Below are 25,603 nucleotides of genomic sequence, written 5' to 3'. Positions count from 1 at the left end.
TTACAAAGAAACGCGTTTTTGAGGTACACAACGTACTCACACACTCACCAAACTCGCCACACACACCAGACCCGGCGAAAAATTTTATATTTAGGGGGAAACACTCACCTCAATAGCAACATGGCTCAACAGCGCCCCCTACAAAATTAGAAAAAATGGGCCCCCGAACACACTTTCACGTAGAACCACAAAATTCGGCACACACATGTAGCAACTCCAGACGCACAAAAAAGCCTCAAGAACACATACCCAAAACTCAACAGGAAGTCGGCCATTTTGAAAAAAATTGAGGCTTGCCGCTGAAAATCGGCCATTTAAAGTTATCAAAACGCTCCGCCAAAGTCTTTTGCTTTAGAAATGGCGGCCTGGGCAATTTGCATCAATGGCCATTTTGACCACTTTTTGGGGGTTTTCCACATTCAACGGGGTGTAGTCTGAAGGCCGTTTCATCTACACCTACAAGATTCGGTGGGCATGTGTAGCAGGTCGGGACGCACACCGACTGTCTCAGTCGCAGTCCAGCGAGAAGCGACCAATGCCGCTTGCGGCTTTAATTTGTTTTTATTTCTTTCCAGTTTGCTGCTATTTTTTGACAGTTGATCACCTAAAAATTGTGCATTACATGTCGCTTTTTCCAGCCTGAAGCATCTCTGCAGAAGAGGAATGAGTGGAAATCGTCACATAGATGCAGTGCTCACATGAGAGTCAGGAAATGGGGCTTTATGAAGGAAAAAGCAGAACTAGCAAAATTCACACTGGAGAAAAGCCGCTTATCTTTTTTTTTTTTTTTTTTCTCTGCCTCACTCTTCTTATTTCCTACTCATTCTCCCGGTTCCCATGGCAGTGTTGTGTTTGTATGAGCACCTGACTCACAACAGCTCTCTGGGCTGTGGGGGTGTTATCAGCGAGCCAAGCCAGATGCCCTCTCCCTAGGTAGCCAGCTACATACTGTACCTCTTCTGCCTCTTCCCACACAAACTGTACACTGGCCTCCGTACACGTCACACAATAGAGCCACATTGTATGTCTTAATTTTTTTAAACAAGAACAAAAAAAAGGGGAAGCCTCAGGTGTTTTCATTAGATCACTGTGTACCTGACATCATCAGGTCAGTGACTCAAGAGAGAAAAGTCACACCACCAATTTCTCGTCTGCCTTTTTTTTCCTGCACATTAAGTGAAAGTGTTCCAGCTCCTGATCCTTCGGTGCAACACTCAATGGAATACAAGTGATACAAAGGTCTGATTCTTTTTTTTTTTTCTTTTTAAAAAAAATTCAATTTCAATCTATTTTCATTTTGCAAACTGTTACAAAATGAAATAGAAAATCTGCATTAGATACACTATTGCCATGATGCTGCAGCATGTGCAAAATTCTCCTGTGATCTTGTCGAGGATCATGACTACTAAGTCGAACACAAATGCTTTAAAGTAAGATGTTCCACTGGCGGGCTGAGAGCACTGTGCAGAGAGCAGATGGTGTAATGACATATACTGTAATAACAATCACACTGTCAGAGCTTCTGCATGCATGAGGCTGCACTTACATAGTGGCAGAGCAATCATCACGGACCACGTATTTCTCTATTAAATGACTGCATTGTAAAATCTAACCCAATGCATTTAGGGTCATAGTGTGCTCAGGGTCTGCCTGAAAGTTCAAAGCTATGCATTTCAAATGAATCTTATTGTTTAGACCGGCTTTGGGCTCATTAGGTCACCATAACATGCATAAATGGGCTTGTAGGGCTCAGTTGGTAGAGAACAGTGCAATCAGTAACAGGGTTAGGAGTTTAATTCACATAGGAGCTAGTCAGGATAAAATATATGAACTCACTGTACCGTAAGATTTTGTGGTTAACAGCACTATGCATAACAGTGCGGGAGCATATTGAAACACCCTGTGGACTTGGGGGGTTCAAAGGTTTGCTTACAGTACAATAGATTCACCTGAAAAGTCTGACCTGATTTGCAGTTGTCATATAAACAGCCCGCAGATCCACACAAACCCTGTTTAATTATGTAACTCCCTGTTGTGTAAGGGAAGTGAGCATAGGCTGCTGAGTGTGACGTGACAGAGTTCTTTCTTCAACACTTCCCGTGTTGCTGTGAAAACAAATACATATTAACAGTCCAAATAATTTCATCAGATGACTAGTTGGTATTCTAAGGAAGTGCTACAACATGTAGACTGGTTAGAAGCGGTTTTACATTGGAGGTTAATTTGGCACATGTGCACGTACATTATGCGTGAAATCATGTGAATAATGAATGGGAAACTTGTGCTTGTTTGCTTTTTTAAAAAACTGTTTCAGCACAAGAGGAGGGAGTTAGTTTTACAGTGACAGACAATACCCCTCTGCACACATAATGGATGACTCTGAACTAAAAAGATGAGATTCAACTAGGCTGAAAAGGATGTGTTTTTGCTGTCAGATTATGTTGCAACAAGATCAGCTAACAACTGACTATTCCAGTGAAGATGGAAAGGTGTATGATTGCGGTCTCTACCCTGCTGCAAACAGGACTGCCTTCTTTATAGGCAATATGCAGGCTTGGGAAAGACAACATATAGCTGAGTTGTATAGGAACAGAATTAGTCTATGGCAATAAAAACGTCCCCTTAGAGTCATGTAGTGAGTTCAGCTAAAATACTGGAACAGTACATCATACTTGCAGTTTAGAGATGCCTGTCTTACAGTCTGACCTTGACAATCTACTTCACCATTCAAAAGACACAACACTGCTCTCAAGTGTGATATCCCTTGGGATTTTAACTCACATCCATACCAGAATATCAGAAAAGTGGTGCAATAATTAAGCTGCAGATGTTAATGTAATTATTATTTATAGCAGTCCTTGCAGTAGTGGCTGTATACAGCATTTACTGCTTGTCCCTGTTATTAAAATACACAGCAAATGTCCACTCTTACTCCTCACATGATGAGCTTTCCCCTGTCATAGCTGATGTTGTACCGCCATGTGAGGAGGCACAGTTCATAAATGCCAAGGGCCCAATTCCATTCATGTCAATTCTAATTGAGGGGCATGTGTACAGAGAGTAGAAACCATCATTAACATCTGTCACCAGCAGCAAATGTATGTTAGTCATAATGAGTTAATAGCATTGTGCAATTTGCTAGTTGTCCAGATGTTCATACTGCACATGTGTTCCCTAACATATGCACTAGTGCTAGTTTCACTGTTACCATTACCCCTGGCACTTTAGGACTGGCTGCTGCATGACTGCACCATGTGCAGCACTACTTACTGTATATAAAGCATGCAGTAGAGGCTTTCTGCCATCTTGTGGTGAACAGAAAGGCTTAAATTAATGTCAAACATACTCAGTGCTGGTTTACTTAGAACAGCAAGCACAGATATTTCCAAACTGAAGAATCATGAGCATGTTCAGTGACCTATGTAAACATAGATCAGGTTACAAAAAATATGAGTTAAATGAGAATCAGATGTAATAATGTTGGTCACCTTTTAATTAAAAATGCATTTCATTCTGTACATTACAAAATATCCAGTGGTACCATTTGTATTACAAAAACAAAAAAACAACAACATTTAAATAAATTAAATGACTGAGACAATTAATGTAATCAAAATGTAACAAATAAGCAAAAATACAGGTAGTATCTCCAGTCCAAGAAATCTAAAAGCAAAGTGAATCTAAACTTGTATGTTTGTGAGAAATCCATTTTACTTTCATTTAACTAAAATGTATACTAAAAGCAAATCCCCCCAGCCTCTAAAATAACCCTGTGCTTTAAAACAGATTTTAAATTAAGGAAAAATAATATATCTGACTGAAAAATGAACCTCACACCAAGGTGAGTGTTTAGGAAATAATCCAGACTTACTGTACCTCTGGATAAAAGAACCCCCATCTGAGCTGCAAATCTAAACTGCTTGATGTCTACAATGTGCCAGCAAAAAACACCCATACCATCATAAGGCCTTAAGGAGAGCATTAAAGCCCAGAATAATCCAAGATCAAATACAAACAGATGTAACTTGTTTGCTGGAATTGGATTAACACTAACAGACAACTGGGTCACTGCATTATTAGTTAGCGTCCTCTGAATTCAATTTGAAAGTTGTCACTCAAAACTTGCAAAAGTTTCAAAGGTTTTGCAAAATGCTGAGCCACATTACCAAACATTATGCCAAATGAAAGCCTTTCCAAAGCAGTTAAATCACTTCCCGTGTCTTTAAGTTTTAGGCGCCAGGGAGGTAAACGTTCATCATCATGTCATGATTTACTGCAAAGTATCCTGTATCCCACCACAGAAGGCACATTACTGTCTGATTCAGGTCAAATGACCCAAACCAGTTTCAAATACAATTTGGTGTTGAAATATTTTTTGGATTAAATTGAACTAATGAAGAATGTGTATCATAGATGTGGGTGCAGGTATAAAATCGCTCCTGAATCCTCTAGTCTTTTTAAGGCTTCAGCTTCGTGATTGAGGTCATGGTAAGAATTCTGCAACAGAGAGAAGGGGGGGCATCAGTATTCAGAGGATTAAAGCTGGTCCAGCATGCATTTTTGAACACAAACTAAAGATGACTGTTACACACCTTCATCGATTTCATTGTGTCATATCCATAATAATGAATGGGGTGTCGTTGGCTTCTTGAGTTCGGGTACCCAAATCCAGCTATGTGGACAACATCACAGTAGTTGAGAGCAACAAAGACAGCGAGGATACCCGTGGTAGGATGCACTGGCTGCTGAAACAAACAACACTTAATAACAGCACATTGCAAACATTCAGTGTCTCCTGACAAACTTTTCAGGGTCCTTATGTGTGTGATTTGAACATTTATGGCATTAGCAACTCCTGGAGGACAGTTGATACGCCCCAAAAAACAGGTGCAAGATTTTGGCACTTTCCTACGAACAAAACTTTATGCTGTCACAATCCTAAAATTGCACACATATGGGCTTTATTACATTTAACTAACTTTGGAAAAGTGTAGCTAAACTAAGCAGTTCTTGCATTGAAATCTGTCACGGAATATGCTGTGGTGATAAATAGATGGAGTTCTGAAATGTACACATGCATATTAACTTTGCTAGTCAGATAATATGAGTATTTATGTAAAAAGGCTCAATTTTGGTTCTGGAAACTTTACAAATTTCATTCAGCAGGCAATAATACTATAAAGAGTCTAACAGTCTAAAAACCATCCATCCATAATCTATACACCGCTTAATCCTCATAAGGGTCGTGGGGGGGCTGGAGCATAGACTGTATAAAAGATGGACGTAGCTATCGTGACGTCACCCGTTGGTTTCTGCACTGAGAAAATGAAGCCAGGGTTTTGCTACTTCCTGGTTGACATCTTGGATTTTTGGAGCCAGTGACGCAAAAATCGTCAGAGCGGGGCGGAGCCATAGGAGCAGCGATTGGTCAGACGGATTGAGAGGCGGGCCCTCTCTGCCCGCCCACATTTACCGCCTTCTGCTCGCTTCGTCTGCATCGTCGCTGCCGACTGTCAATCAAGCCAGCCACGCCCCTTGCTCCACAAAATTGTGACGATTTTTTAAAAATTCAGTATTGATTTATTTTCAGATTGGCCACCTGATCTCTGGACTTGACCATGAAAACTAATTTTAAAAAAATCCTGAGCTGGAGGAATGCGGTATTTGGTGATCTGTGATCACTTCTTTTCCAATTCATTTCTATGGGAGCCAGGGCTTTTTGGAGCCAGGACTAGCGGATGTAGTGATATTGCAGGTTTTTGACACTTCCGGGTTGGCTTCATTTTTCAGGGCCGGTTGCTACGTCCATCTTTTATACAGTCTATGGGCTGGAGTCTATCCCAGCTGACTCAGGGCAAAGGCTGGGGACACCCTGGACAGGTCGCCAGTCTATCACAGGGTTACACTTAGAGACAGACAACCAAGCACACTCACATTCACACCTACGGACAATTTAGAATCACCAACTAACCCCAACATGTTTTGGACAGGCTGCAAGGTGGCACAGTTGGTAGCACTGTTGCCTTGCAGCAAGAAGGTTGCTGGTTTCTGCATGGAGTTTTCATGTTTTCCCTGTGCAGCGTGGGTTCTCTCCGGGTTCTCCGGCTTCCTCCCACACAGTCCAAACTAACTACTGACCCACCTTGCAGCCCCAGTCTGATAACCACAGAGACTTAAATGATGCCCTGCATTTCACCACTAGATGGCAGCAGAAGGAAACACAAACAACTGCTGCAGAGCTTCCTGTTCTTCAATAAAAGCCTTTCCACAAGCAGAATTATATTACTTGCAAAACTTAAGCAGCTACTGTTTTTAATTTCTACTTCTTGTTCCAACAGAATTAATGTGAGCTTTGGGACAAACAGCAAAACCTCAACATTTTGAAATTGACAATCATGATAACAATACGTTGTCTTACTTTCAACAGCCAACCACTTGCCAAATCCCCATAATTTTTACTGTAGATAATAACGGTTTCTCACCATTTCAATCTATTTCTTTGTCTCAATATTCAATGACAGGATAACTGACAGGACATTAAATATACTGTCACTTCAATGCTTTAATGCTGTGAGTACATTGAATCCATTCAGCACAGTGGTATCTGTTACCGTCTGTACCTACACCCTTGCACCTCTTACTACCAGCATTCTAAAGGTCTTTGTTGCTTGACAAGCAAGCAAGCGTCATCTTGTAGTCTGGGTGTTTTCCAGAGGCTTACTCACTACAAACTCCTCTGAATAAAAGCACTCTTGATGCCTGTAACAAGTAACAACTTTAGGCCAATTTCGCAATTCATGTTTCTGAGAACAGTACTTGAGAAATGTTTTACCTTCAGCTGAAAATGTTGTCATATTCTGATTTCAAAAGTTCAAGAGAGCACCTGAAACAGTAGCAAAGAGCACTGAAACATCTACTGCTTAGCAGTTCAAAGCTGATACCAAAGACAAAGATATAAGAACAGACTGGATTAAAAGTAAGCAGCTGCTGTTGAGACTGTTTACTTATTGGAAGGTTTTAATGCTTTGTTCAGTTTAGTGACATTGATTTTTATTTCTGTATGTGTTTTTGCTGAGGAAAACTGATTATTGCCTTATCTCAAAAATCTGAGATCTATTGGCAATCTTTTAATGGGACTATGAGCATCAGTGACAACATGGCACAAAACGAAAAAACTGAGTAAACAAAACGATAACAAAAATTATTTTAAAGGAATTTTACAACTACATCTGTTTTGATTTGACACTTTCATTTAACAGAAAAAAAAAACATATTTTGAAAAGCACATTACCTTTTTAAAAATTACCGTATTTATCAGAGCCAGAAACTCTAAAAACAAAATTGTCAGATGTTCTTGAACTACTTATCTGTGCCATACCATTTCACTAGACAACTTAACTAAATCCAGACTTAAAATCAAGATAATTTATTGAAATCAGTTTATTCTACATGTCCCATTTGAAATAAAAAAAAATGTTAAAAAAAACAAAAACATTTGCACATACCATCCATTATCTATACACTGCTTAATCCTCACTAGGGTGAGGAACCTATCCAGAGCCTATCCCAGCTGACTCAGGGCGAAGGCAGGACACGCCCTGGACAAGTTGCCAGTCTATCACAGGGCTACACATAGAGACAAACAACCACACTCAAATCTATGGCCAATTTAGAATCACCAATTAACCTCAGCATGTTTGTGGACTGTGGGATAAAGCCAGAGTACCCAGTGAGAACCCCTGCTGCACAGGAGGAACATGCAAACTCCACACAGAAAGATCCCAGGCCAGGATGTGAACTGGGGTTCTTCTGGCTGTGAGGCGACAGTCCTAACCACAGAGCAAACATACAACCCTTGAACAAGCCATATTATGTAAAAAACAAAAACATCTGTGCTTCTCTGCATAACCCAGAAACCATTATTGCCTCAGCTACAACAGTCTATCAACAGTCAGGTGACAAAAAATTATTTTTTGACTGAACTGGACTGAACTGCAGGCTGTGTAGATGTAAAATATCCACTGTATCTAGAGTCACCATTTTTTGTACCTGTGGGTACAAGAACGTTGATTATGTTACTCTGGATTGCTTCAACTTCTGTAAAAATAAATAATCAAATGATTTATCAGTGTGTCATAGTGCACAAAACGAGATTTGTGAGTCTCCTTTTACTTCCTTTGATTATGCTGTTTCCATAGAGGTGCAGAACTTGCTGCAGTTAAAACCAAAGATGTGACAGGAGCAAAAAATGCCAACAAACTGCTTGGAGTTCAGGGGGTTAATGAAACACAATCAATAGACAACAGCAACAACAACAACAAATCATTAATAACATCAAAAAGCACACTAAGCAGGGTTCTGCCACAATCCCAACCATACTCACGACATCTCCAACCAGAATAAGCTGCACAAATTTGACAAGAAAAAAAAAATTCACTTAATTGAGGTTTCCCCATGGCCTAGAGGTTTACATATTTAGCTGAATTCTGACTGGGGAAAAACTGATACATGTCGTTCCCCTTCTCTTTCACCCCTTGTTTCCTGTCATCTCCCTACTGTCAGTGGTTTAATTACAGCATTGAAACCCCCAAAAATATCTTGATTACCTGAATGCACTTATAAGACACATGCCTACTGTTACAGCCCCTAGTGGCTGTGTGCCTTCATGTTTGCAATGGACCCATTGCAGCCTCTTTGTGGGAAGAGGTTTGTGTAGACTTTTGATTATAGGTGGCTCAACAGTATTCTCCAGACCCTACCTGTCTTTCATTCTGGATGATTGGCCTGAAGCTCTGGTCTTGCACTTGAGCCCTCGTCCTTATCCCCCGCCTACCTTCTTGGCTGATTGGACCACCACCCAGTCCCCCCCCCCCCAATTGGACTGCAGCAATCCCCACACGAGTGTATAAATCTGTCACTTAGGGCAGCTGTGATTTAATGTGAGCAGCTTGCCTTGGTGCCTCTTGTTGTCTTGTGTTTATATTATATTATATTATATTATATTATATTATATTATATTATATATATAATTTGAAATTTAAATTGAATTTCCCTTCTGGGATAAATAAAGTATTTTTCATTTTATTTCATTCATAATATTAATTAATAATTACTTACTCTCTGTCCAACGCCACCAAAAATGGTTAGTCGTAGCTCTGAACTTCTGTGTTTTACTGAGGCTCTCATTTGTTTAGCCTATTGTTCACACTTGCACCCATTTATTAATTACTTTTTGTCAGCCACATTAAGAGTGGGGGTGTTGCTACCGAGTTTAAGTTTGGGTAAGTTTTGTTATTTTTGGTTTAGCCCTCTTTTGGTTTTGATTTGGCAACACCCACCAAACATGTTTTCAAGATTAACTTTTCTTTTTTCATTCTTTTTTTTTTGTTATGTCACTGAGCAATAAATGGCAGTTTTATGTTCTTCCCTTAACCCTAACAGAGCTGGGATGTAACACCTACAATTCAAAAGACAAAACTGCTTCATAAAACTGCCGCAATGGTCTTTACCAAAACCAAATAAATTGAGAGCACAAATCATATCAATTAAATTTTTTCATTGGCTGCCTACAAGCACTAGAATTGGATTTAAGGCGCTCCGAAAGTTCTGCTCCTCAAAGTTTATGTACCAAACACTATAAATTTAGCTGACTCTAACTCACTGTTACTCACTCCAAGACTGAAGCCAATCGTGATGCTGAGTTTGCTATTTCTTTGAAGTATTTTGGCCTTTTGCTTATTGCAGCTAATCAAGTGATTTTTTTTGACAACAATTATCAGAATAATGACACAGTAAAAATGGATTTTTACAAAAAGTACTAATTATCTATCCCTGTTTACTCCTATAGTTAGCAGAAGCTTATTTGCTGGTTACTGGTAAGGTAAATGGTATTTATTATCCCAGATGTACAGCTTCACATGTACTATCTTCCAAATCAGAATAAGAGATATGGAAATAAATGAAATAACATATAAGCCAGAAGACTTTACTACAAACTGCCCAGATGACATAACAGCTTCTAACTCACTCAGTCTAAAAGAGATAATCCTGTACAAATAACAGTGAATCCTGTTGGACTACTACAATAAGAGGCATACTGACTAATACCCAGACTTTGATTTCAGCTAGGGACCTTTACCCTGTGTAGTCCTACACAAGAGAAATAAATAGTTACATCCCAAAAATAGTTCCAAAGTGTATTTTCCTGTAATTTCCGTGCTTGTCACTTAGGATCTGCCTTTGCTTAAAAAAAAACAAAAAAAAAAAACAGAAACAATATTTTAAAAAAAAGATTATCTGACCCTATGGACATATTTTTCTTGTTTCAGAAAAAACAAGAAGTAACATGAGATTTAATGGGATGAGACATGTTTGTTGTTCTGTCCCTGGCTGGCTCTGTTGGTGCACAGAGATTTCCCTGTGTTGTTTGCCACTTCTCATATAACTCTGTCAATGATTATCTATGTTCACAGAAGAATCATTTCCACATGACCTGGAGATAGAAGAAATTTTCTTTATCCCTTCTCCAGAAGCAGCAAACTTTCTCAACAGCCTTTGTATGTCTTACTCTTCTTCAGCTTTCCATATTATCATGAAGTTTCTTTTGTGAGAGCCCTGTCTGCAAAGGGAATTTCTTTAGTCCAGAGCATTGCTGGTGCACGTACCAGGGTTTACAATGACCTACTTCCAATATTTTCTTTAGCTAGAGCTTACTGGAGGCTGCAAGGTGGCACAGTTGGTCAGCACTGTTGCCTCGCAGCAAGAAGATCGCCAGTTTGCGTCCCGGTGGGGGCACCGGGATCTTTCTGCGTGGAGTTTGCATGTTCTCCCCGTGCAATGTGGCTTCCTCCCACAAGTCCAAAAACATGTTGAGGTTAATTGGTGATTCTAAAATGTCCGTAGGTGTGAATGTGAGTGTGCTTGGTTGTCTGTCTCTAAGTGTAGCCCTGCGATAGACTGGTGACCTGTCCAGGGTGTCCCCTGCCTTCACCCTAAGTCAGCTGAGATAGGCTCCAGCCCCCCCCCGCGACCCTAGTGAGAAGTAAGTGGTGTATAGATAAGGGATGGATGGATAGAGCTTACTGGTTGTGTAAATCACTGATTTAAATCAAAATTATAGGTCCAATGTCATTGGAACACAGGTACTGATGTAAATTACTTATATTTTAATGTTAACGTCATGAGAAGTGATGGAGAAATATGCCGTCATTGCCTTCGATATTGTCCGGAACCAAATACCAGCAGTGTCTCCAAAGGAATTTTACACTTTTCTTCTTAGTTTGACATTTTAGGAAATACACAAATTTGCTTTCTTGCAGAGTGTTTGTTGAAAAGACTGATAGGGTTCTCACAAATTTTTGTTCAGTTTTAAGCTTCAGTTTAACATAAAGACTAGAGAGGGTGAATCAGGCAGATTTTGGTAGTCGTTTCCAATCTTTACACTATGCTAAAACAGCCACCTGCAAGCTCTGGCTTTGTATTCAGCAGACAAATTTGAGAGAGGTATCAATCTTTTTGTCTAAATCTTAACAAGACAGTAAACAGCCATATTGCTTTATACACTCCTTAAGATGAGATCTTTATGCCTCCAACAACTGAAAGGTATAAATGTGCACAGAAAGTGTGCATGCATTGGGGTATTTAGGGTGACATTTCCACATAAATATACATCTCCTACTTAGAGCTGCATTTAAATAATTGCAGCAACCTACGTGAAAATATAGAATAGCAATTCTCTGCCCTTTTAGAGCTATGCAAATTACATTAGGCCAAGCATTTAACCTACAAGACCTTGACTAAAGCACAGTTTGGCAAAAGGGATGGAAGGATGTATCAGGTCAAATGCAAAACAAAGGAATCTCGAGACTGAAAGCACTTCAGCAGTAGCACTCAGATGCTGAAGAGACTGAAAGAGCTTTCTACTGCTGGCTTCCCTGAGAGATGTGTGAAAGAAAGCGTAAGCGCATGTGTGCATGGCGTTGTGTGTTTATCTGTGTATGCGTGTTGTCCAGTTTCCCTGCAGCGAAGGTTAAATTTTAGCAAAATAGAGGTCTCAGTAAACAAATGGGAGCTCCACCGCAGTTATACAGAAGGTGATCCGACCAGCATAGCCTTGATAACAGCTTTTTTGCCATTGCACTGAGCGTGACTATAATTTTTCCTTTAATTCAGATGAGCACCTCGCAATGGGACACAGCTGACATTCTGTGTGTATTAGCCTCATGTGGTCGCCAGCACACAGGCAAACACCAGAGCTCTGCAGCAGCCCAGCACATAGTTTGGACCTCGGCCTGTGGATCCTTGGTGAGACGGGTGAGGGGGGCTGCATATTGTTACCACTGCACAACACAAATGTGTGCTTTGGGGAACTGGTGTGAGCATAGTTGTTGGTGGTATGGATGTACACACATGAGCAATAGAGGAAGGAAAGGGAAGAAAAAGAATGAAGTGGTTGCATGTGTGAGAGTTTGTGTGGTATGACTGCATGTGTTGAGGGGGTCCTTGTCTATCCGGCAGAGTCATTAACAGAGGAATGGTGTGCAAAGAACAGGTCTGCTGTGGTCAGTACCGCTACTGGGATTTGGTATAGGAGGAATACTGAATGGGAGAAAACAGGGAAAAAATACTACAAGATTGATGACAAGATAGAGCATGACAGAAATCTGTTTTCTTTTATGTTTACTATATGGAAAAATGACGTTAACAGCTCTGAATAGATCAAATTCAGTTTCTGTTTCTGTTTTAATCAAAACTTAAAAAAAAAAACTTAACTGCCTATAGGCCTCAGTTCTCCCAGTGCTTAATCCCACCATCTCTCTCCTCCTCCTGCCCACCGTCCTCTCCCCCTGGCCCTTTCCATACAGCCTGTGCAGATGGTGCAGAGCTCCTGTTGGGTGAGCATGCTGATCGTCTGTAGGATCGTGGCCTTCCCACTGCTCACTCTTCTCATGCACCAACCAGTTGTGTTTGTACTGCAGTCCAAAAGGGTAACACCCCCGTCACTCTTTGACAAAAAGGACTCAGGAGAGGGGAACAAGCAGAACCAAAACAAAACCTGGCTCGGGCCCACATCAGGGACGATCCCCACCAAATACACAACAAGCCCTGCTTGGCAGATGGGATGCAATGGGCCAATAAAAACTTCATTCAACATGAGTTGTAGTCCAAGTCGAATCCCTGGGTGTTTCAAAATCATGAATCATGATTTGTCATTGCACAATCACTGCTCTGTCATGACTAAGTTTATGGATGCATTTCCTCTTTGTTTATTGTGTTTAGATGAAGCTATCTTGTCTTTCATTTACATTATCCTTTAATTTCAGATTTCACCCAGCCAAAAACCACAAAACATGCCCAGTGAGGATCAAGTAAACCTTGAAATGGAGAAAAAACAGTGAAGGTCACAACTCTGGACATTTTCCTGAAAACCACAGCACTAATCAGCTTGCAGAGAAGGAACACTGGGAACTGTCCTTTGTCTAGAAACAGAGCATCTGACTGAAATTTATACAATATTTTGGCTTTCCTTCAAAAGCCAATTATTTCCCAAGGATTGCTGCGCAGTCTCGAAGACATAAGGCACTTATCTTGTAATGAGATGCTAGAATGCCAAGCAGAAGCTAATCTTCATCATGTTCTGCAGTAATTGGATCCACAAAACTGCTACTGACCTTCAACATTTCACCGACTACATTTCAAGAGAAATGCCTTTTCCAATAAACTGTTTATCACAGAGCTGAAGACATATCACTCGAGGAACTGTGGCTAATCAGTGGATGCTCCATCCACGCTTGTTAACATTCATGTGAGAAGCAGTGAAGGGCAAAAAGGGGGAAAAAAGGGAGGTATGACAGAAGGAACAAACAAACAAGGATGTTCTGGTCAGGAAAATTACAGTTGGGGATGCCAGAAATGCTCAATATTGCAACACAGGAGAACTGCCACCGCAATTACTGACCAACATTTTTAGACTAAGAAAGTTAGAGATTTGACTGGTTTGATTAGGGCTAAAGCAACAATTTGTTTTGGACTAGAACCAGCATTTCTGCTTCTAAAACTGTGATATCCACACCTTCAGTTTTAAGATTCTCAGAATATTTAAGTGGAAATAATTACTCACCTGTTTGCTCTTGGGGTGCAGAGGAATCTGGAGCAGTCTGTCTGCAGTCTGGTGCAAAAAATGTGGGTCCAGCACTCTGATCTTGCTGACGTCACCCAACCAGATTTGAGGAGGGGGCTTCCAAAAGCCTTTCCTGACCTGAAACGGACACATAAAGAGACAGAAAGATCACAGACGTGATGTTATACAAGTGAAAGGAACAAAAGGACTGAAAGTAAAGTAAAAGATCGCTATTTTTGGTTGGCAGAATGAGTTCATTTACCCAGAGATATAATTGAACCTATGACTCTCTCATCTCTGGAGGCAACTAAATCGATGTGCAAATTAGTGGGTAATGACCCTGCAACTATTAGCAGTAGGAAGCCGGAGGTGCCGGGAGCAACAGAGTGAAGGATGTCTGGGATGGAAACTACATTTAACTCTGAAGGGCACTGGCATCGCTGAAGTCGAACCTTTTAAGTATTTGTTCCTGATATGGATGACTGACGAGAGCTGGAAAAGAAACTAAGCAAAGTGTTTTTATGTGAGACTGAGTGGGAGAGAAAGAAAGTGAGACATAGGGAGATGGTTGTGTGTGTGTGTGTGTGTGTGTGTGTGTGTGTGCTTTTGTGTGAGAGAATGCATTCTCACACATATCCTGTACCCTCTTTTCATTATAGAGGATCTCTTTGAGCCACCGTAGATCTTGCTGTTTAAAAGGCACCAGGACCATAAGTGTGCCGGGCTCATTGTGCAGTCCAGGGTTGTAGGAGGCAGATTCGGGATAAAAGAACCTCATGGTGGTCTTGTTCCCCACATCTTCCTCATAGCCTCTCACTGGGGCATCATTCAACCTGAGGCAGGAACACAATACTATACTTCAGGAACACAAAGAATATTCAGAGTTCTTTAATTCTTTAAGGATGATCATTTTTGTAATAATTCATGCAGAGTTTTTTCTATAATGTTATACTTAAATCATAACTTTTAAAACATAATTGAGCATTAAAGGTATAATCTTCAAACAGTATCATGTCTGCTCTGAAGAATGGGTCGTGCTAATTTGCACTCATTACCTCCAGCTAAACAGTGTATAGCCAGGCAAACAGTGCACATCTCCAAGGGCTTTACAATTTTTTTTTTTAGTAAATGATTCAAGTCTGACCAAAAGCACACACACACAAAATAGACTGAAACTGATACTTTTCTGATTCTCTTTCAGAGGTCAGAAGCAGATTTCAGCAAGAAAAATCTCACTGACATTTGTAAAAGCCCTAACAATCAAAAATCTAGCCTTGAAACAGCTATTCTGCATGCAGTAGTACGCAATAAAAGTTATTTTTTTCTTTTTTTCAAATGATCTAATGTAATTGTTTCATCAGCACTTTTTTTCTATTCTATAACAGAGTAAACATCACCTGTGTTGTAAAAGAGGCGAATCATGGACAAGTTAAGCTCCAACTGCATATAAAAGGTGTCACCCACTGGTTTGTGGACTACCGTTTTGAAACCTTGAACTTAGAAAGTATCCATCGCCATCTTGTGCTTTTGACCTGACAAGCAAGCAATGGATATGACTGTGACACTATGTTGAGACTGCTGAGACCCTTCATTGACAAAGTCGCTTATTGTCTATTTTACTTTAAATGGGACCATAAGTTATAAAATGATTGAGACCACAAACTCATTAGTAAAATGTTTAATGAGGGAGCAAATCAAAGCAGAAGTAGGGTGATTATCTGATAGACAGCTATACAATTGCACTTCTTTTTGCAGCCAGAGAAGTCGCCCCCTGCTGACTGTTACAAAGAATGCAGGATTAAGACACTTCCACAAAGGCTTCACTTTTCAGACCCAGAGGCTACATTTATCTTTGATATACAGTTCAGACATGTTGAAAGATGGAGTTTTACAACAGCAATTTCACACTGGAAACACTGGAAACAAGCACAACAGTAACTTCTGTAGTAAATGGCACAGAGCTCTAACAGAATTGTATTAAACATCTGCATGTGGATTGTGGTCAGCTGGTGGTCTGTTGATTTGCCGTGTGCAAACACACGCATGTTTTGTTACTTTTAACAAATTCTTGACACAAGAACATCTACAATCACATCATAACTTAACCCTTGACCAATTAATTAACACAGCAGCACAGACTGAGCCCTTGTTTCGTCAAATGATTAGTCTGCACTTTGGAAACTTAAGTCTCAACCGGCTTTAAAAAAGCCTACGGTGACAGAACCTGCCCAATGACGTCAAACTCTCAGGCATGCATTGAATTCTGAATGTCAATAACCTTACTCTACTTGGCCAGGAAACCATTAACTTCTGAGAAGAGAGGGAGAGATGTGAGGGAGGAGGAGGAGGAGTGTTGGTGAGGGGAGAAAAATGCATTGTGGCCTGGCCAAATTCTGGCTGTTTGAAAGAGGCTTATAAAAACTCAGAATGCATGTGTTCATTCCAAGGCTGTAAAGTCAGATTTGCAAAGTGCCTTTGCCCCTGAGTAAACTAAATGCTTTCTTTCCACCATTAAAGAATCTGATTTGACTCAAAACTTTGCTAATTGCTCAGAGGACGGCTCTGTGTCAGTCAGATGGTCACACAGTTGGATCCTGCCCATCATTAGTCAACACCCAAGTAAATTTAATCCTACTTTCAGCGGTTGGTGGACAAATCACCACTCTCCCCTTTTGAGGTCATCTAGACAGGAACTGTTTGTATTTTCCAAGTCCTAACTGTCTTGAAACATGATGGTAAATATGAGGAGGTTTGGGGTTTAAATATTGCTCTGTGTGTTCTTATTAATATTACTCTGAATGTCCCAGTTTGCGAAATATGAAAAAGTGACACAGTCAAGATTTAACAAATGCATAATTTGGACTGAAATCATAAATAAGAAGTGTTTTCTTGATGTTAACCCCATTTTATTCCTCTTACCTATGTTATAATAACAGTACAATAAGAATAATGAGTAAATGTGATTGCACTAAAGTTTGTGTGGTGTTATCCTTGCTTACCGAATGACTACGTCATATTTGTTGATGATGCTTCCCAGGGAGCTGTTTTTGATGGCAAAGCCATTACCAATGACTACACAGGTTCTGCATTCAAGGCTGTGGAAAAAAAAACACCATTCACACACACTGTTAAAATGTGGTACACTTGTGTTTTGCACAATTAGAGACGAAATGCCTCTGTAGAAACAAAACCTACAACTCACTCAAGGGTGGTTTCTTGACTGTTATAGGAATAGTTACAGTATATGGCCAGAATGTCTCTTTGAGTAATCTATCTGTATGAGAAATGTTTCCTGTTGCACTTTATTGGACATTCAACAGCTGCGACTGTACTGCGCCATGAACTTTAATTAGTACACTGAAACAAATTTTAGCAAAAAATAAAATAAAATATACATCTTAGTTACAACAATACAATGGTGAGCTTTAGTATCATTTGCCAAGTTGGCTAAAGCATGTTCACACTTACTTTTCAATGTTGGCTGGCACCTGATAATTTGCAGTTACAGCGAGAACTTTCAGTAGCAGCAGCTCTGGGAGGGAAAGTAAAACAAAAAGCAACAGTTTAAAAACAGTTTAAAAAGTAGGACTGTATGAATACTTTAAATGCAGAGAACAGAAAATGTTCCAGTTATATTACGCATTAAAAATCTGAGGGACATGAATCTAATAACAACAGATGAAATGAAGGCTATGATCTTCTTATCAAAGCACTTTAATGACATGAAAGCATCACTGATCTGATGTAAGGTATAAGCCTAAACTCAATCACAGAACAGTACAAAAGCTATTTTTATTTCATTTTACAACATAGTTGAACTTGGTGGAAGTGTGCAAGATGTGACGATAAGTGTTGATAATCCTAGTCATCAATCAACCAGTAATAAGTGCGTAAACGTAACAGAAAGAACAGAGGATAATGCTCAGTTCAACGTTCACATACCACTGCCCTTAATGCCATAAGGTAATGCCAGCTTGGACAGATGCTCCCGCCAAAAGAAATCCTCCAATTTCAGAAAGAGCTGCATCTGTCTGCTAATGCTGCATGAGAAGTGTCAGAGCAGGAATTACAAATAAGACCACACTCTACAGGGTTTCACTGTATAGATGAGTTATGTTACAGGCTTTGTGGCTGGAAGGCTGGAATAGGAATAAGACAGCAAGAAAGAAGAAAACCATTTGGAGTTTTTGGGCTAAAATAACTATCAAACCACACAATAGACAATACCATCTGTGCTGCCAAACAGCATGAGAGCTGTTCATACTAGCACATGAGAAATTGCTTCATATGCTTGACTGATGCCTTCACTTTACCAAATGTTCTGGTATCCATTAAGCAGGTAAACTAGACTCATTATAAGAAAATCAGCCATTTACATTATGTCATTCAATAGCAATTTTCCTCATTTAAAGCCTGTGTTGGCATTTGCTGAGGACAAGGAAAAGAAAACAATAACATTGACAGAGCCCGTTGAGGGAGACAAATGTGGCAGGTTGCAGTATGTGAAACTTTTCTGTGTTTGCTGCCTTTAGACTCCAGCTGTTTATGACCTACTGTCTTTGACAGTGAGTCTCTCAGACATTTATTACCCTTGTGTGCCAGCTAGCTCGCTGTGGGAGATCAGGATAAATCCCTGGGGAGGGGTCTAATTAGAGAAATGTCATTGTGATTGCCTGGAAGGCCTCCTTGTGACTATAATGACTGATGTGAAAACCCAAGATCAACGAACCTGTAACCTATTACAAATGATGCTCTTTTAAGGGGCAAACACAAGAATGATGGGTTTTAAGTATTTTAAAGGTCAAAAGGCAGACAGTGGAAGGTCTATTGGCCTGAAGAAATAAACAGTGACCTTTGACAAGGTTGAGACAAGCTCCAGATGGAAACCATATCGCTATTTTCTAACAGAACAGAGTTCACAAAAATACCAGTAAACATACAGCTGAACACACTGATAATGAACATTGGAAAAATAAATGAGAGGAGGCTTGGGGATGTGGAACAGTGATTACTTAACAAAACACGCCATTGTCTACCTCCAAAAAACTTTATCAAGAGCACATTCCCAGAAAACAATGTTTTTTATATTAACTCTCCCTCTCGGTCATTTAAGACATTCCACTTGTGTGACTGAAACTTACTAGAATCATCATCTAGATGGAAAGTCTTTTTTTTAAATAATAAGTTCTGTTTCTTCTCACTAAAATATGCTTTTCCTTCATGACTAGTAAAGAGCTGTCCAGTTTCAAGGAAGCTGGCACCTTATGTTCATATAAAAACATTGGCACACCATCTTTCTTTAACAAGTCATCCACTCCCTTCAGTTTGTTAAAAAAAATAAAAAAACACAGACATGCCATTACTCACTTAAAGTTAAGGCTCTCCCACTTCTTCTGGGTTAGCCAGCCACCACACAGCGACTTGCTACTGTTCAGAGACTTGCTGGTGCCTCCATAGCTGAAAGACAGACAATTACCACAACTGGCATGAAATTACTGCTGAGTCTATAAAACTGCAATCTGCCAGGAACTGGGTCCAGAATATTCAAAATGTGCAAGAATGGGCATGTGTGAGGGCCTCCGTTGACCAGCAGCTCAGACCACTTGATGATCAGAATGTGGGTTGTCTTACTAACTTTTAGTGACTCAGCATTGCACAGACCTCAGAAGAATGCTTTTTTTTTTAAACCAGAAATGGGTATTTCTGTGATTGTGTAACCTCAATACCACAGCAATCAGAAAAGACTGAAAGTCTGTGTTAGCGCACGTGTAATTACCTCTGAAGTATGCCATAGGAACAGTAGTATGTGACGAAGGAGATGAAGAAGAGGAGAACTGGGAGAAGCCTAAGGCACCATGCTACAGGAAACACAAGGGGAACACACAAGAATTATACAGTAGAATCATCTTTTTTACATGATGCACATTGTAGCTTCACCTTATGAGTGAAGCTCTAAGTTTTCTTGAACTTCATGGACATTGACACTGACAAACTAAATGACAGAACATAATAGGTGTGGTTTGAAACAGCAACAAACCTTCTGCCATCCTATTTGAAGCAGGTGTGCAGCCAGTACCAATCTGGGTACTGAAAAATGATACTGAAATGAATATTAACGGGTCTCCTGCAAGTGCCACTTGCTATTTAGAGACAAATGCACAGGTTCACAGGAAACTGTCCAACCATAATGATCTCAATTTGAGAACCAAGAGTGGAACTTACAAATTAAGGAATCGCATTTTAACATATAACGTGTTCACAAATTGTTTAAATACTACTTGAACACTTGTAAATAAATAAATAAATAAATAAAACAGGAGTAGAATTCAGTAAAATTAGAGTTTAGAGCTAACATGCACTGCAACCATTCGTGCTGTAAGCCTAAATTTAATTTTGACAAAAAGCAAGTGGCTGAGTGAGGTTTGGAAAACTCCTGCTGAGCTGTCAGAAGCCAGGAAATTTAACCATATAATAATTAAATTATTTTCAAGACTGCTGTGCTCATGCTCTCTTTTTTTCCATACTGTGCAGTAACACATTTATTTGTCTGGTATGCTGTTGAACTTTTGGCAGATCTGTGTGGTAAATCTGTTATTTCATATCTAAGCTTATAATACATAATGTAGGATTGAAACGTTGTAAAAATTTCCTAAACCCATACATCTTTTACACCAAGGCAGGGAGCGGAGCATTGAATTAATGGACATCTAAAAGGACAGTTGAACTATTGGAACAGTAATTTTTTTGTTTTCTTTTTGAGGGTAAGATAAGAAGATTAATGCCAAATGTATCTGTCCATTCAATATAAAGTTACAACTTTGCACAGAGACATTACCACAGTGGAACACAGTTAGCCTGACTGAGTCCAAAGGTAGCAAATCCATCTATCTGCATCTTAAAGCTCACTTGTTATTATATTATATTGTATAAATGCAAAAATGACAAGTTGCAATGAGGTTATAGGTAACATTGCTTCTTGCTTGGACATAGTGACTTCTTAGCGTCTCAGCTGGTTGCCTAGCAACTTTAAAGTGATGGCAAGACGGAAAAATGTTGAACTATTAATTTAAGGAGCCCAGCAACAAGAGCCTACACCGACTAGAAAGAAATGAAACAAAGACTGACATTCAGTGACAGGCCACATTTCCAACACTCTTTGGCACAACAAAATACAGCAACCTTGAGTACAACTGCAGCTCTTCTGTCGAAAACAATCACTAAATCACAAAACTCTCGGTCTAGAGTATAAAGCAAGAAGAAAAGCATTAAGGCTTATTTTAGTTACTACAATAGGCAGCATCTGGAGTATAAAGACCTGCAATTTTCTGCAAAGTACGCATATAGTTGCGATGATTACCATTGTAAAATACAGTTTGTTGACATGCTTTCTGTTCTACAGTGACAGGGCTCCAGACTAACCTTCCCATAAAACTTGGTTGCATCCCTGTTTTTAGTACAGTATGGTATTAATCAGTCTTGCATGCTGATGATTGACAGTTTTTACAATGAAAATACAGTAATTCTGCCAGCAGTCTTTCCCTGGAGCTTGTCTGATATCCTTCCCATAAACTGAGCACAGGCATTGGTTGGATTTACATTCAGCCCATTTTATTTCATCAGTGTGATCTGGGATTTGAAGTTTGACAAAGGGAGTTCCTCTTTGTTCCTTTCTGTTATATGAGGTGCTGAACTTTCCTCTATTGAGCAACTCTACTTATCTGGACTAGTAGCAACTTTCAAGCTTAAATTGTGTCAACCCACTACTTTTTCTTCTTCACTGCCTGAGGCATGCACCTGCACATTCATTATCAGCTGTGTCTGGGTTAGGACCTCTCATTGGCTCTCCCTCTCCACCAGCCTCCTGCTATCTCTGCTCATTCTGTTTTTGTAGAATAACCAGGTATAAACAGCTTCATCTTTAGAAAACTAAAACAACTAAATGGATTATTTCTCTTGGCAGTCTGGTGGAGAGAGCCTGACTGAACCATCCATCCATTATCTATACACCACTTAATCCTCACTCGGGTCGCAGGGGGGCTGGAGTCTATCCCAGCTGACTCAGGGCAAAGGCAGGGGACACCCTGGACAGGTCGCCAGTAGAGACAGACAACCAAGCACACTCACACCTATTGATAATTTAGAATCACTAATTAGCCGCAACATGTTTTTGGACTGGGCTGCAGGGTGGCGCAGTTGGTAGCACTGTTGCCTCGCTCTAAGTCGGCTGGGATAGGCTCCAGCCCCCCCGCGACCCTAGTGAGGATTAAGCAGTGTATAGATAATGGATGGATGGATGGATGTTTTTGGACTGTCAGAGGAAGTTGGAGAACCCAGAGGCAACCCACGCTGCACGGGGGGAACATGCAAACTCTACACAGAAAGAGTCCTAACCAGGACGCGAACCATCTTCTCGCTGCGAGGCGACAGTGCTAACCACTGATCCACCTTGCACCCTGTGACTAAACCACTGAAGAACAAAAAGTACTACTTTAAACCACAATGGTTAATGCAGTAAGTACCTGTGCTAGCCTAAGGATCACCATGCACGCACATGAATGCAATATTGTGAAATTTCTCTCAAAAATGGTTGCATATGCAACCAGTCTGGATGTAGTCTGGAGTATTTCAAACTCTGATCTTAAGGGCAATGCTGACATCATTCTGCAAGACAGGTAAGTGAATAGAAAATAGTACTTGTTTTGATGTTATTGATACAAATAAAAGTTTTGTAATTTGTAATCCTCTCATCATGTTAAACATCATAGTCAGATCAGTGCTTTAATACATCTTTCATGTTTTCACCCACATCAGAAGAGCTTACTTTTAGCTGCCTTCTGGGACATCTTCACATGCTCCTTGGTCCTCTCATGTCCACACAGTGCATGAGGTCAGCCTGGACACAGAAAGGAAACACTGTTTTAGCATGTTCTTTAAATAGCATCCTGAACTTCTGAAAAGATGATCTGAAACTGGAACAACTGGCAAATGAAATGCGCATAAACGAAGTTATACTTGGCATCTCACACACACATAAATGCAAAAATGCGGAATTGACTAGGCTTGCACACAGATGAGGCTGTAGAGTAAATTTGGAATCTAACAGAAAGAGATGCAAGGAAGTTTAAACCACAAGAGAAAGAGAGTATAGAGAAAGACAGAAAGAAGCTAAGAGAGAGAGAGCGAGAGAAAGGCAGCAGATGAAGGCCGATCAGTTTAAGAGGATCATGTTGCACTGATACACAGACTGGTCCCTGAACTGACGGATATACTACATCAGCTTCAGCACTGTGTGCTTGGTTCATGCTTTAAAGAGTTCAGATTATGGCTTAGATCAGCTTAAAGGGCATTTAACGCAATACACATCTGACTATTTATTGCACAATGCCTCTTATCCACAATCTCTCCTATTTGTAACTAGCAGAGGCCCTTTAAAAAATGGGTTGTACTAAGTATGCCTGGCACTGTTTTGGAACAAGCACATCACTGAAAATCAATAGTATACTGAAGGAGTGCACAGCTGAATTTCAATTTTAAGAAATATGTCCATGCACTTGCTATATTGCAAAAACAGTAATGTGATACTGCAGTAAATCTATTAGTAACTCGTGCTCGTCCAAACTTGGAGACAGTGAAACCACATGATCGATTAACACCACCACAGGGATGTTCTGCACATTTTACTCTGCAAAATATGGACACTGCTGTCCCTGCCTGTAAAACAAAACAGTCATTTCACAACATAAAATGCGATGACGCTGCTGCCTCCTGAATCAGGGTGTAGTTTCTTTGAGTTATCATGGAGTGGGTGTGTTTTCATCCCAAGCAGGATATGAGACTGGGCTGTGTTTGTTTCCTAAGTTATTGTTTAGGAAATGACGAAAGCACTGAAGAATGCAAACAGGAGCAAACTTCAAATGTATCTTCTTTTTTTTTTTCTTTTATGAAACAAGAAAGATGATTTCTTTTCCTTCTCTCTGTTGTTCTGCTGTCTTTAGTGGCACAAGTTCCACATGGTCTGTGCCTGGATCCAGTGTTGTGCTGAACTACAGGGCCTAAGTTGTGCTGATTGTGCTGATTAACCAATTCTCCATGTGACAGACATATGCTAGTTCCAGCCTCAGTTATGATAATATGCTGCTGTTCTCAGTTAAATAACTTTGGGGTTTAGGCTGTTAGGAGACCAAACAAACAGTCCAAACATGCCACTTTGTGCTTTGGTAACTATTAATGACCATTTTTGCATTTTACAGACTCACAATTTATCACATCTGTCATTCAAAAAAACAATAAATTAATAAATCATCCTAAATTGAAGCTAATCCTGGTACGATTGAATACTGGAGTAGTCAAAATGCTGTTGTTAGAAAACCTAACCTAACCTCACCTAACACACGCAATGATTATTACACGGCTTAACACTACAAACAGGCCTTTTCTTCAAAATGATGTGACCAGGGAGCTGCATAGCCATCATTTGTCAAAAAACAGGATATCTCACCTTTCCCTTCTTTCATTTCAAAAGATTGTATCGTCAGTGGTTCAGATATAATGGGTGCAGACTTCTCCCTGTGGTAAAAAAATAAATAAATAAATAAATAAATCAGACGTACGAAAACAACTGCAGAATATCTGCACAGTTATCATGTTATTCTCCTTGTTTTTCACTTGTCTGCGCACCTAATGAGGGACATAACATAAATCCGCATGCATGGTGGGTTATTGTATACCGGAACTAGGTGCTGGGATGCATCAGAGCTACATCATTATATGATATACTGTCCATTAAAATGCACATACTGTATAACATCTTTAGATAAAGGCTTGGATGTCAGTCGCCCGTCTTCCTGCTTTCATCCTATGGAATATAGCTAATGTATTAAACAAGAATGACACACATAAGCTGTTGGAGATATTAAGATGTGCTTTTTTTTCTCTTGTTTACATCACTGTAAATTGAATATATTTGGGGTGTGAATAATGTGATTGTATGATAGTGAAGCATTTGTCACCAATTTCTGATTTTATAGATAAAACAACTAAACTAAACCAAAAAACTTAGTTTAAACATTAATGAAAATAATCACATGCAACCCTACATATACCCCTCTATTTACATCAACATCCTTTTTGAGATACTATATCCCCCCAGCCCCCTCTTCTTCACCCTCCTGAAAAAGAAACAGTTACAACAGCTGGCATACTGCAGTTCCCAGGACCATAAAGCACAGCAAAGCACACGTTCTCCTCAACAGACAACAGACAGCTAGCAGGGTGACTGACATGGCAACGTCCTCAAGTTGTTACAGATCAACAGAGCAGAGGCAGAGTGCGATTTAGTCCTGTCAGAAGTGCCCTTCACCACAGATGTTCTCAAAGCATTGCTTCAAGTCTAACCGTGGATCACGAAAGAAATGTAGACAGACCACTTAAAGAGCTTAGCCACACACTGTAGTGATTAAAGATGAGTCAGGCAGCTACCACGAA

General features: G+C 40.0%; 1 protein-coding gene across 3 annotated transcripts in view; it reads right to left on the bottom strand.

Annotated features, from left to right (window-relative positions):
• Positions 1-3,472: 3,472 nt before the first annotated feature.
• Positions 3,473-25,603, bottom strand: part of st3gal4 (ST3 beta-galactoside alpha-2,3-sialyltransferase 4) — a 28,636-nt gene continuing 6,505 nt past the window's right edge. Inside the window, exons 2-12 of one of the 3 annotated variants that reach the window (XM_008281696.1) lie at positions 24,618-24,685; positions 22,941-23,012; positions 19,896-19,977; positions 19,487-19,576; positions 18,062-18,159; positions 17,588-17,651; positions 17,119-17,214; positions 14,763-14,952; positions 14,120-14,257; positions 4,593-4,742; positions 3,473-4,497 (exon numbers count right to left, since the gene is read on the bottom strand). In XM_008281696.1, coding sequence (XP_008279918.1) covers positions 4,408-4,497; positions 4,593-4,742; positions 14,120-14,257; positions 14,763-14,952; positions 17,119-17,214; positions 17,588-17,651; positions 18,062-18,159; positions 19,487-19,576; positions 19,896-19,977; positions 22,941-22,962 — 1,020 coding nt within the window. In that variant the 5' untranslated portion in view covers positions 22,963-23,012; positions 24,618-24,685 and the 3' untranslated portion in view covers positions 3,473-4,407. Of the gene's footprint in view, positions 4,498-4,592; positions 4,743-11,246; positions 12,972-14,119; positions 14,258-14,762; positions 14,953-17,118; positions 17,215-17,587; positions 17,652-18,061; positions 18,160-19,486; positions 19,577-19,895; positions 19,978-22,940; positions 23,013-24,617; positions 24,686-25,603 lie in introns of those variants that run through there. The other 2 variants (XM_008281697.1, XM_008281698.1) reach the window with 2 other exon arrangements.

The sequence above is a fragment of the Stegastes partitus genome, unplaced genomic scaffold (genome assembly GCF_000690725.1).
Source record: "Stegastes partitus isolate 25-593 unplaced genomic scaffold, Stegastes_partitus-1.0.2 Scaffold241, whole genome shotgun sequence".
In the NCBI taxonomy this organism is placed as follows: Eukaryota; Metazoa; Chordata; class Actinopteri; family Pomacentridae; genus Stegastes; species Stegastes partitus.
The sequence above is the reverse complement of the archived record's forward strand: the minus strand, read 5'-3'. Positions and strand labels throughout refer to the sequence as shown.